Raw genomic sequence first — 13,783 nt, 5'->3', positions numbered from 1 at the left:
TTACATGCCTTGCTCTTGGAGTGATCTTTGTTGGTCAACCACTCCTGGGGAGGGTAACAATGGTCTTGAATTTTCTCCATTTGTACATAATCTGTCTGACTGTGGATTGGGAGTCCAAATTCTTTAGAGATGGTTTTGTCACCTTTTCCAGCCTGACGAGCATCAACAACGCTTTTTCTGAGGTCCTCAGAAATCTCCTTTGTTCGTGCCATGATACACTTCCACAAACGTGTTGTGAAGATCAGACTTTGATAGATCCCTGTTCTTGAAATAAAACAGGGTGGCCACTCACACCTGATTATCATCCCATTGACTGAAAACACCTGACTCTAATTTCACCTTCAAATTAACTGCTAATCCTACAGGTTCACATACTTTTGCCACTCACAGATATGTAATATTGGATCATTTTCCTCAAAAAATAAATGACCAAGTATAATATTTTTCGTCTCATTTGTTTAACAGTGTTCTCTTTATCTATTTTTAGGACTTGTGTGAAAATCTGATGTTTTAGGTCATATTTATGCAGAAATATAGAAAATTCTAAAGGGTTCACAAAATTTCAAGCACCACTGTAAGCCTTTAGGGCATTCATGTGCTGTATAACTAATAAGCAAGACAGAATGTCACTCAACCAAAACTCGAGGAAGGCAGGGCATGAGTGCAATTCATAAGCTAGTTTATATCCTCAGTCCTGGCACCAGTTTGTGTAGGATAGTACAGGTAAGAGAGGGAGGGAGGGAGGAAGTAAAAAAATCAAAAAGTGAGGATGGAACCTTGCTGACATGATGGTAATAGCTGAAGAGAAATAATAAATAAACAGGAAAAAAATAATGAGGATGAGCAGCTTTTATGGAGGTGGACAAAGAATATATTACTGTCCATGATATTTTATGTTGTCCATGTGTTAGTCACAAAGAGCTACATGCTAACTACACATAATGGTCCATTTGCCCTAGCTTCACACACCCAAACACACAGCGCCAACCTGAAAAGAAAGAAGCGCTCTTGATGAGACGGAGAGGGCCCTGCTCAGAGAAGGCCCGACGGGGGCTGCACAGCTGAGAAAATCCTGCTCAGGAAAATGTCCACAGATAACAGAAATGGGTAGTAGGTTGGGAGTAACATTAGAGAGAATGACACAGAGACAAAGAAAGAAAGACACATCACCAGATTAGTCAAGCAAAAAAGACCTGAGATCTGAGAATATATGCAAGGCAGCTGAAACATAACAGCACTTTACGACAGACAGAGCCTTACTATATTCAGGTTAACATTTGCATAATTTCACAGACTTTTAAAAGAAAAAGAGCAAAATTTCACAGCAAATATTAAATAACACTTTTTAATCGTACAGAATTGTAGTAGAAGCCTATCCTATCGCAATGGTTGAATGTAAAAATAGCGTTTAGCTACGGGCCTAGACTTCATGCAGCCTATCTGCAGATTCAACAACATTGACAGACAGTATTACGCTAGCTTTACAAGATGTGGAAGACTGAAATCAAAGGACTTGCACTGGCAATGTAAATGGTTGCCTCTTGTATAATATATTTGCAAATGGATAATTCCAACCTCCAGTTTCCACATGCACTGCTTTAGGGGACTGTACAACTAGGTGATTAAACATACTTTGTTCTCATAAAAATAACCTGAATTCAAGCTATGGGGACCACCTCTAGTACATGTTAAATCAATTAACATTAGGCACTTCATTTCGTCACTTCATTTCAACTCTTCATTTTGTCCAAAATGGCAATTCATATCAGTGAAAAATTTTCCTTTGATTCTGGTCAAGGCACAGCCTACAAAATCTAAATTTCACATTTCATGTCAAATTGTCAACTGGGGAAAATGCTGAATTTGGTAAAACAATATGTAAAAACACTTCTTAAAACATGCAAAGCATGAAACAGACACTCACCTTCCACTTCATTAGGAACACTATACTAACACTGGCTAGTTCACAGACCTTGCTCACAGAACACTCAATGTTTGATGGCATTCCGCAAGGTTCTTCTGAGATTCTTGTCCATGTTGGCAAGATTACATCACAACTTCTGCAGATATGTCTGCTATACTTATGCTACGAATCTCCCTTTCCATCACATCTGAAACGTGTTCTAGTGGCTTCAGATCTAATGACTAGGAAGGCCATTGTAGTACACCGAGCTCATCGCCATATTCATGGAACCAGTTTGAAATTACTTGCGCTTTGTGGCATGGCACACTATCATGGTGGAGATAAATTGTAGCCATAATGGGATGTACATAGCAACAATACTCAGATAGGCTGAGGAATTCACATGATGCTCAACTGGTATTAAGGGGCCCCATGGTACCAAGAACACAGTCACAACATTACACTACTACAGACACAATTCAGGTTGATTCCATTAACTCATGCTGTTCATACCAAATTTTGACCTTGCATGTTGCAGTAGAAATCAAAATTTGTCAAACCAGGTAAAGTTTTTCCAATCTTCAGCTGTTCAGATTCAGCACGCCTGTGCCCACTGTAGCCAACTGTTCTTGGCTGACGGGAGTGGAACCTGATGAAGTCACCTGCTGTACCCACCCTAAAGCCCTCATGGTTCAATGTGTGAGGCATTCTGAGATGATTTTCTCCTCACCACAGTGGAAAAATGGTTACAGTAGCCTTCCCATCAACTCTAATCTGCCTTCATAATTCTCGTGTGATCTCTTAATGTATTTCCACCAGAGAAACTGCTGCTCATTGGATGTTTTCTCTTATTTTGCACCAATCAATGTAATCTCTAGACTGCTGCATGTGAAAATCCCAGCAATTTTTGAATTATTCAAACCAGCCCATCTGGTACAAAACAACCATGCTATGGTCAAAGTCACTGAGCTCACATTTTTCCAAATTCTGATGCTTGATGTAAATATAAACCAAAGAACTTTATCTATATCTGCATGATTTTATGCACTGCTCTGCTGCCACATAATACCACTGCATGAATGAGCAGGAGTACAGGTGTTCATAATAAAGTGGTCAGTTAGTGAATATACTAGTGCATCTCAAAAAATTAGAATACCATGAAAAAGTTCATTTTTTTTCATAATTTAATTCAAAAAGGTAAACTTTCATATATTCTATATTCATTACATGTAAAGTGAAATATTTAAAGCCTTTTTTGTTTTAATTTTGATGATTATGGCTTATAGCTCATGAAAATCAGAAATCCAGTATCTCAAATTATTAGAATATTCCCTAAGATCAATCAAAAAAAGGATTTACAATACAGAAATGTCCAACTTCTGAAAAGTATATCCATTTATACACTCAATACTTGGTTGGGGCTCCTTTACCATGAATTACTGTATCAATGCGGTGTGGCATGGAGGTGATCAGTCTGTGGCACTGCTGAGGTGTTATTGAACCCCAGGTTGCTTTGATAGTGGCCTTCAGCGTATCTGTATTTTTGGGTCAGGTGTTTCTCATCTTCCTCTTGACAATACCCCATAGATTCTCTATGGGGTTCAGGTCAGGCAAGTTGGCTGGCCAATTAAAAACAGTAATATCATGGTCAGCAAACCATTTGGTAGTAGTTTTGGCACTGTGGGTAGGTGCTAAGTCCTGCTGGAAAAGGAAATCAGCATCTCCAAAAAGCTCGTCAACAGATGGAAGCATGAAGTGCTCTAAAATCTCCTGGTAGATGGCTGTGTTGACTTTGGACTTGATAAAATACAGTGGACCAACACCAGCAGATGACATGGCACCCCAAATCATCACAGACTGTGGAAACTTCACACTGGGCTTCAAACACATTGGATTCTGTGCCTCTCCACTCTTCCTCCAGACTCTAGAACCGTGATTTCCAAATTAAATGTAAAATGTACTTTCATCTGAAAAGAGGACTTTGGACCACTGAGCAACAGTCCATTTCTTTCTCTCCTTAGCCCAGATAAGACACTTCTGACATTGTTTCTGGCTCAGGAGTAGCTTGATATTAGGAATGCGAAAGTTGTATCCCCTTTCTTGAAGATGTCTGTTCGTGATGGGTCTTGATGCACTGACACCAGCCTCAGTCCACTCCTTGTGAAGCTCTCCCAAGTTCTTGAATCAACTTTTCTTGACAATCCTCTCAAGACTGCGGCCATCCATGTTGCTTGTGCACCTTTTCCAGCCACCCTATTCAGCAATGACCTTTTGTGGCTTACCCTCCTTGTGGAGGGCATCAGTGATCATCTTCTGGACAACAGTCAAGTCAGCAGTCTTCCCCATGATTGTGGTTGTGTGTACTGAACTAGACCGAGAGATACACTGTGTTCATACTGTTTTACTCAAACTCAAAATTAAATATTCTAATATTTTGAGATGTTTTTTTTTATGTTTTTGTACTGTATGCCATACTGATTAAAATTAAAATAGAAAAATACTTGAAACATTTTAGTTTATGTGTAATGAGTCTATAATATATAACATTTTCACTTTCTTAAATAACTGATGGAAAATATTGAACTTTTTCACAATATTCTAATTTTTTGAGATGCACTAGTACATGTATGAAATAATTTTCTGAGCCCTTCTTTAAGACTGTTGGCTAAATTTGCACCACTAACAAGAAGCATGCTGCATGTTTAAAAGAAGAAAAATAAATTAAAACTAAGCAGGACAAGAACATTGAAAGCAGAGAGGTTTGTGCCATCTCAGTTCATAAGCAGTTGTGATCTGACAAACAATGACTCAAGCACATTGTTGGAAAACTGCAATAGTGAAGATATAAAAGTTGTTTTCAGACACACATCAGTATCTATGGTGCAGCTGAAACCAGAAACAATTAACCAATAACCAAATATTCAGACACTAAATCTGTGGAAATTATACATGTGATTAATTTTCAGTGAGAAGTTAAATCTACACTTTTCTCACATCACCCAAATTCATGAAGAACAAGTACTCTCTCATCATTGTATTTTTTTTTATTTCAATGTTATTATTAAGGCTTCATAAATCAGTTTTATGTAAATTAAATAAAGATATATATATATATATATATATATATATATATATATATACACATGTGCCTGCATGTGAAAAGATACAAGGTTTTACCATCTTGTTTATTTAAAAAAAAAAATGCAAGATCCTACAATAAACAGACCTCATTTATCAATCACTTGGTAAAGTTGTGTGTAAATATTTTCATTTACACACAACTTAAAAATAAATAAAACTGAACTGAACGCCTCTTGCTCTTACACTTGATCTTCTAGTAATGCAGCTCAGCCACTGCAGTGAGTCGGCTACCACAGGCATGTACTTGCTTGTCCTCCTTTTATATGCTGGCATTTCTCATGATGTCCAAATTAAGCAGCAAGTATTTCTTTGTCACAGTTTACGGATTTATTTTGGATTGCTTTATTTAATATGTTATTAATATGAAATGATTAAGTTTCTCAAAACTTTCATTTGTGTGTGCAGTTGAAATAAGTTATTTAAACTTGACAACATAATCCATATATAAAATTCACTAACTTGTGCCAATTATATAATACAAACCCCATCAATCAAGGCTCTCAATTAGTGACTCATTTTATACATAAATTTGAAAAAACTGGAGCTTTCATAGTCTTCTCATAGGATAATCTTTCTGAAGTATCTGGATTTCCATGAATACCAAAAATGCTCCTACAACATATAAATAAATTATTTTCATATACAGTGAATAAATGAGGCCCTTTGTGTGTAAAGATTACCTATGCTCCCCAGGAAGCCACTGACAACAGTGTTCTGATCTGGCCTGAGAGCCTTTGAGTCTTGATTTATGAACTCCAAACTGTCTTGCAGCCTGCCAGATAACATTAGAAAATGTCAGATGTGCTGAAAATGTGTGCATGAGGAAGAATATATGAACAGCACTTACGTGTTTAAGCTACCATACACACTGTTGCCTGTCCGTGCTGTAAACACTTTGCTAAGCATCAGCTGTGGAGGGGATCTGTAAATGAACACAAAGACAGCAAGACACAGCGACAAAAAGAGTGAGTGAGTGAGTGTGTGTGTGTGTGTGTGTGTGTGTGTGTGTATGCACGCACGTGTGGGAGAGCGAGCGGGAGACAGGCATTAGATTACTGCGTGGTTTCGACTAATTATGCGTCTGCCTTTATACAGGGATCCCAGGAGTAATTGAAAAAAATAGAGGAATGTAAGAAACTATCAGCAGGGGTCAAGGGCACTGCAAGCCCCCTGAAGATATTGAGATTTTAACATTTAAAGATGCTATAGAACACATTTTTTACATAGATTTAACATAGAAAAGCAACAGAATTTAACAATAATGTGTATCTATTTGATACCGTATTTTGTAATCAATGACATAAGTGGCAAAAAAAATTGTTATTTATAAAAATTAGATGAAAATATAGCTTTGAAGAATATACTTCTAACCCGGACACTGTTCCGCTATCTCTTTTATGGACGATATCTTTTTTTCCACGACATATTCAGGGCTGTGAAATTGTAAATAAGAAATCCGAGGAAAAGGGGGGTCTGGGGGGCACAGCCCCCCAGCATAAGCCGGACACCAAGCCATTTTAGGTGTTATATGGTGTATTCTGAGCATTTCCTGCAAGTAAAAAATTGATCTCAACAAGTAAATATTTGACTAGTCTTGGTCTTCATTTTGCCATATAAAATACCTATCAACAGTTTTCTCTTTTAAAATGAAAGATCCATGTAAAATACCTTGAAATATCTAATAAGTGCCTATGTATTTTATCTCTTAATCAAAATAAAAGTAAAAAAAAATGTGTAAATAATTTAAAGAAATGTTAATAAAAGAAAACTTTGATAGGCCTTTCAAAACGACTTTGTGAAAAATCATGCTCAATATTTAAGTGAGAGATACCTGTTGTCTTCCAAATTACACTTAATTCTTGTATTATATCCTGGCTTTTTCCAAGAATCTGTCACAATGTCTCTTGTCTACAGAGCAAAAGTTTAAAAAAACTAATGTTTCTATTATTTACATCTTTTCTTTTACTTCTGGCTCCTTCTATTCCTCTTTGCATCACTCCCAGCTATTTCTTTCAATTCATCTTTCAGTAAGGCTATTAGTTATTAGTTCTATAGTATTTGCATTCCTCTATTAAAGCTATTTACAAAATGTTCATAGTCTGTCAAACAGCATCTAATGAAAGTCTTTTAAATTTCTTTTCTTTAACACCATCTCTTTCAGTTTTGCAAACTTGCTCTTTTTCATCTTTTCCTTCAGTCTGTCTGTGTGTTCTTTTCTAGCCCTCTTTGCATCTCTCTGAAACACCTCCTTAGCTTTACTTTTTGATGGCATCTTAACTATGTCTGATCTTGCAGCCCAAAATATGTTCAAAACCCACCAAAATGATATTGAAACAGCCCAATCTGGCAACACTGCTCCTGAGTCGCAGTCAAGACGTGTTCCACGCTCAGCTGGCATAAAACTCCGCGAGTCCGGCTGAGCCGCCGGTCTCATGCAAGGCGATTAAAACCTATGATTAAAATCGACTAGACCCCCCCCAATGATTTTTAATGCAAAAATAGACGTTTTGTGAATATGATATTTTTCGCGACAGAATCCGCGGAAATTTCACAGCCCTGAATATTGAATTAAGTTCAACGCATTAGAAACGAAAGCACCAACAGAGTTAAAACACATTTTCTAGCAAATGGGCGCAGCCATATTGTTTTCTCGTTCTATCGTGTACAGTCTCACGGTATTTACATTAATTTAACTTCCGAGTGTTCCCGAATGTCAACGAGAACAAACAAAGCTGAAAAAAACCTCGCTAAACAAGCAAACCAAATCAGAACGTATTCTGCTGGTCATTTTACTTAAACATATTTTTAACGGATATACAAGAGATTTAAAAAAAAAAAAAAAACATCACCACTTTGGCTAGAAAAATAGCCGAATTCCGCTAAATAGCGGACGTCTGGGATCCCTGTTTATAACCAAATAATAGCACATCAACATGACCCTGTATTCATTCCTTCAATAAATTCAATGCAATGGCTTTCTTCCTCACCGAATCTGATGGATTTTCAACGTAGACCCTTTGTAGCTCATTGCCACTGAGCCAAACATCATCTCGCCCAGCATGTTAGGGTCTGAGGAGGAGCGTGAATCACCCTGAGGACAAGCAAAAAAGAAGGCACTGTCAGAGTAAAAAGATTAGCATTGTCTCACAAACATCTGTTTCTTCCAAGGACAACAACCTAACACTGAGTAGGTAACTGGCTGGAACCCTCAACTCTCTGCCGCATAAACATACTGTACAATCAGCATTAAAATGGGGGTGGGGAACTCAGTTAAGTCACAGTATGTAAGACTCACCTGCTTTGATGCCCAAAATAAAGAGCATCCACATTAAAATCCTGACATTTAAAATAAGAATCTAATATGCATGTAGACATAAAATGAGCTCTGCCACTACTAATACAAACACTTCAAGGTCGAAGGGAAGCACTGTGACCTGCTGACCTGGAAACGATTGTGCTCCATGGGCTCAGAGGCACAGGAAGAACTGCTGTCCAGAGAACTGGAGCTTCCACCTGTTGGCCTCAGTGGACAACACTTTCTGAATATTTTAGCTTGAGACTCACCACACATCTTCTAAAAACAAAAATGCAGAAAAGTTAGCATAAAGACATCTGGGGTCTGCTGAATTAATGCATCATAGTAGGTAATTTTGATTTATATGAAGACAACCTCAGAACACCATCCTCTCTCCAAAAATATACCCTCTCAAACAGACTGCATATTACGATAAAATATACAATAATATACTCTCCATCCATTATCTGTAGCCGCTTATCCTGTTTTACAGGGTCGCAGGTAAGCTGGAGCCTATCCCAGCTGACTATGGGCGAGAGGCAGGGTACACCCTGGACAAGTCGCCAGGTTATCGCAGGGCTGACACAGAGACAAACAACCATTCACACTCACGGTCAATTTAAAGCCACCAATTAACCTAACCTGCATGTCTTTGGACTGTGGGAGAAACCGGACCACCCGGAGAAAACCCACACAGACACAGGGAGAACATGCAAACTCCACACAGAAAGGCCCTCGCTGGCCACTGGGCTTGAACCCAGGACCTTCTTGCTGTGAGGCGACAGCGCTAACCACTACACCACCGTGCTGCCCAATGATATACTAGTGCATCTCAAACAATTAGAATATCATGAAATTTTTTTTTAAAAATTCATAATTTAATTAAATCTATATTCATTACACAAAGTGAAATGTTTCAAGCCTTTTTTGTTTCAATTTTAATGATTATGGCTTATAGCTCAAGAAAACCAGAAATCCAGCATCTCACATTATTAGACTATTTCCTAGGATCAAGCAAAAAAGAATTTACAATACAGAAACGTCCAACTTCTGAAAAGTATGTTCATTTATACACTCAATGCTTGGTTTGGGCTCCTTCATCATTAATTACTGCATCAGTGCAGTGTGGCATGGAGGCAATCAGCCTGTGGCACTGGTGAGTGTGATTGAAGCCCAGGTTGCTTTGATAGCAGCCTTCAGCTCGTCTGTATTTTCGGGTGGAGTGTTTATCTTCCTTTTGACAATAGCCCTTTGTCATTTGTCCCAATAACATTCTCTATGGGGTTCAGGTTAGGTGAGTTGGCTAGCCTATCAAGCACAGTAATATGGTCGGCCAACCATTTGGTAGTAGCTTTGGCACTGTGGGCAGGTGCTAAGTCCTGCTAGAAAAGGAAATTGGCATCGTCAGCAGATGGAAGCATGAAGTGCTCTAAAATCTCCAGATAGACAGCTGCGTTGACCTTGGACTTGATAAAACAAAGTGGACCAACACCAGCAGATGCCATCACCACAGACTGCAGAAACTTTAGTGGACTTCAAACACCTTGGATTCTGTGCCTTTCCACTCTTCCTCTAGACTATGACCTTGATTTCCAAATGAAGTGCAAAATTTATTTTCATCTGAAGAGAGTACTTTGGGCCACTGAGCAGCAGTTGAGTTCTTTCTCTCCTTAGCCCAGGTAAGATGTTTCTGATGTTGTCTCTGGATCAGGAGTGGCTTGATATTTGGAATGCTACAGTTATAGCCCCTTTCCTGAAGACATTTATGCATGGTGGCTCTTGATGCACTGATACCAGCCTCAGTCCACTCCTTGTGAAGGTCTCCTAAGTTCTTGAATCAACTTTTCTTGACAATCCTCTCTAGGCTACGGTCATCCTTGCTGCTTGTGCACCTCTTCCAGCCAGCCTTTTCAGTAATGACCTTCTGTGGCTTACCCTGTTTGTGGAGGGTGTCAATGATTGCCTTCTGGACAACCGTCAAGTCAGCAATCTTCCCCTTGATTGTGGTTGCATGTACTAAACTAAACAATTAGATACATGGTATGTATACTGTTTTACTCAAACTCTAAAATAACTCTAAATACTCAGATTTTGAGATTTTTTTTTTGCCTTAAAAAATTAAAATAGAACAACGCTTGAAACGTTTTAGCTTACATGTAATGAGTCTAGAATATATTTCACTTTCTGAAGTAACTGATGGAAAATATTGAACTTTTTCATGATATTTAATTTTTTTGAGATATACTGTCTGGCCAAAAAAGGGTGCCGTTTGGATTTAAACAAACAAATACTTCAAAGCCTTTGATTGGAAAATTACTGCAATGATTAATATGTTTCAGCTGGTAACAATTAGTTTAACCCAAACTGATGCAGCAAGTAACTTCTCATTTCTTAAACAACCATGGTGGAAGAAGTGTCCCATGATTGTGGAAAGGATGTTGCTGTGTTCCAGAAGGATCAAATTATTGACTTGCATCAAGCAAAGGGAAGAAAAAAAAACTAAGGAGATTGCTGAAATTAGTGGAATTGGATTAAGAACTGTCCATTGCACTATTAAAACCTACCAATGAAACCTCTACTGGTGTCAATACAATTCTTCACCAAGATCTTAATGCAGCTCTGGATGGAAATAAATGTTGACATTACATAAGATTGTCGAAACAATGTCATGGTGAATGCACACTGCTTAAGTCAGTCCTATGAAATAGTTTTTAGAAATAGTAGAAATAGTTTTTTTTGATAGGCAATGTATTAAAATAATAATGAAACAGACAGGATTAATTTCATATCATGTATGATTGTGATCAACTATGTATTGCAACCTGATGTTCAAAATAAATAAATAAATAAATAAATAAATCCCTGATAACACTAAAAACATTAAAAATTGCCATAATAAAATAATCATAATACCATAAAACGTGCAACACTTAGAGTAAGCGTGTATGGAAGTAGACTAATTTCTTTGGGGGGTTTTTCCCCAAATTTCTAGCCCAGCTTAAACTATATACGTGATGTGTAAATAAAACAAAAACAAGTAAATAAATTTAAATTTCAAAAATATATTACATTAACAAGCACATACATATACAGTTGTTTTGGCTTAGAACAAAGTGTGGGTACAGAACTAAGGTTATTTATAACACATGCTTTCTTTTACTTTCCTAAAGACACATGTCAAACTAATGTCTCTTCAAACACTGACCAAGCACACAAAAGCACTTAAGCAAGTGATCCACAATCATATGACTTCCACCATTCGTGAACTGTTTACGCACCCCACTGTCAACTGCCCTCTCTCACACAGAAGATACAAGATCCTCTGCCAAAGCATGTCCAGGGTGTCTACAGGTTTGTCCAAGTTAAATTTAAGACTTTTTAAGACTTTTTAAGACCATTTTCCAAAAAAAATTAAGACCAAATCCAAAGTCACGCAAAAACGTACTCTTTTGAAAAAAAAAAAACCTATATAATTTAATGTAACTTATTGTTCTTGTAAACATTCACCAGAAAACACTATTCTAGTAGAAGTACTTCATTTCTTTTCCTCGACAGGCATTCACACACTCAGAACACAATATAAGGATCGGATAAACTTGTAACTATGTGACAATCAGAATGCAGTCACAATGACTACGTTTACATGCACATCCAAATCGAGCTGCTGTCGGTAATCAAGCTGAAGGTCCCAGCAGGGTGCCAGAGAAATCCAATCGTACATGCACACAACTGAAATCGGGCTATTGTGTGAGGTGCATTGTGCACCCGAGCCACAGGTGGCGCAACACGTCCCATCGTGTTGGTACACTTCCGGTTGTCGTCATGAAGAAGAGCTATTCAAGAGTGTAAACAAAGTTATCAGTTCCGTGTTCTCCATTGCGCGTTTTTCTCCCGTCCATGAATTTTAATATATTCAACTCCTTAAGCTGAATGAGCATGAACTCTTTCTCCTCATTGCTCCAGAAGTGCACATTTCTGCTTGCCTGTAGCAGTGGGGGCGTGGTCAAGCGCCGGTCTGTGACAGGAGGGCGGAGCCAGGGAAGGTGAGTGGCAGAATAACTACACCTGACGGTAATTAACCTGTGTTTGTGTGTCTTCCCAGTAACCGCGCCCTATTTAAGGAGGCAGAGGGAGAGTAGAGGGGAGAGCTCATCCCGGGACTAGAACACAGCGCGCGCGTGTGTTTTTTTCTCTCAAGAATAAAAGTAGGCTGTTAAACTGAAAAGTCTGACAATAAAAAGCCTATTAGTACCAGAAGCTTTGTCCTGCCGTCCTCTGTGCTCCACCCACACTTCAGAGAGCTCTACATTGCCATTTTCTCTTCTTCGTTTGTTCCTCCTGACCTCTTCTGCTGCTCGCTACTACTGTTGTCATGCCGACCGAGGCTGTTGTGTTTCCCGCTTGTGGTCTCGTCACTCGTCACTTCCGGAAGTAGCTCGACAACTAGCTCGATAGGGTATACATGCACAAAGTAGCTCGGCAGAAAATCGCATAAACTAGGTCGTGTAGCTCGATTCCGAGAAATCAAGTTCGGTTCAATTTCAGCCAAATTAAGGTGTATACATGGCATTTTGAACTTCGATTTCAGTCGAGCAACGGCAGAAATTCGATTCTCTCTATGTGCATGTAAACGTAGTGAGCGTTTGAATCCAAGCCCATCCTTAAAAAAAAAAATCCGTTTCCTGTCCACTGGGTGAGCAAAAAAAATTCAGTCGGGAGGGAGGGATTTTTTTTTTTTTTAATGGATGGATAAGAAAATCGCAATGCTGTGTTTGCTTTTTCTTTCAGTACTTTTTTATTACAAAAGCAGACACATTTAATAAAATGACAGTTTAAATCAACTGAAACTTGTACAAAAACTTTAAGTTAGCATTTTAAATACTGACTGCAACATTTGCAAAACTTTTACAAAGGTACTTAAAATGTCCGACACACGGACTTTTTGTAGTTCTAAATCGACCGTTAGGCCTAGTTCGGATGAAATTACACTATTAAAATGATTACTGAATGATTTGTTTTTCTGAATCTTTACTATTTTGTTGGTCGCTAGAATACCATTTTGCGATTTCACACTTAAGCAAATGTTTGAAAACTCCGGATCTCCTTCCTTCATGGTGGCTGCCATTTTTTTGTGCTGCACGGCGCATGCGCAGAGCTGATTCGACAGGGCTTTCCACAAGCGCCGGCTGCCGGCCATACAGCTGACTACACAATTAAGTCCAGCCGGCTACTTTAATGACTATTATTTTTGTAGCCCACAGGCTCTAAATATTAATTTTCGATTTTAATAAAATTAAATGTTTATCTAATGGACTGACAATAATGTCAAACTGAACCGCACTCATTTAAGTTGTGATTCGCGCTGTTTGTACCGATAATAACCACAAATTCCCCGCCGACTTCGTTGATCAAGGGAGAGTAACTCATCCGCGGCCCCGACATGC

General features: G+C 38.4%; 1 protein-coding gene across 11 annotated transcripts in view; it reads right to left on the bottom strand.

Moving 5' to 3' along the window:
* The window catches only part of fnip1 (folliculin interacting protein 1), a 342,414-nt gene that overhangs the window by 235,990 nt on the left and 92,641 nt on the right, over positions 1–13,783 (bottom strand). For 8 of the 11 annotated variants that reach the window (XM_060935844.1, XM_060935847.1, XM_060935848.1 and 5 more), the window contains 5 exons: positions 8,487–8,618; positions 8,032–8,135; positions 5,892–5,966; positions 5,725–5,816; positions 989–1,072 (listed from right to left, as the gene is read on the bottom strand). In XM_060935844.1, coding sequence (XP_060791827.1) covers positions 989–1,072; positions 5,725–5,816; positions 5,892–5,966; positions 8,032–8,135; positions 8,487–8,618 — 487 coding nt within the window. Of the gene's footprint in view, positions 1–988; positions 1,073–5,724; positions 5,817–5,891; positions 5,967–8,031; positions 8,136–8,486; positions 8,619–10,903; positions 10,959–13,783 lie in introns of all 11 variants that reach the window. The other 3 variants (XM_060935849.1, XM_060935845.1, XM_060935846.1) reach the window with 3 other exon arrangements.

Source organism: Neoarius graeffei, chromosome 12, assembly GCF_027579695.1.
Source record: "Neoarius graeffei isolate fNeoGra1 chromosome 12, fNeoGra1.pri, whole genome shotgun sequence".
Lineage (NCBI taxonomy): Eukaryota > Metazoa > Chordata > Actinopteri > Siluriformes > Ariidae > Neoarius > Neoarius graeffei.
Note: the sequence above shows the minus strand (reverse complement) of the source record. Positions and strands in the feature narration are given on the sequence as shown.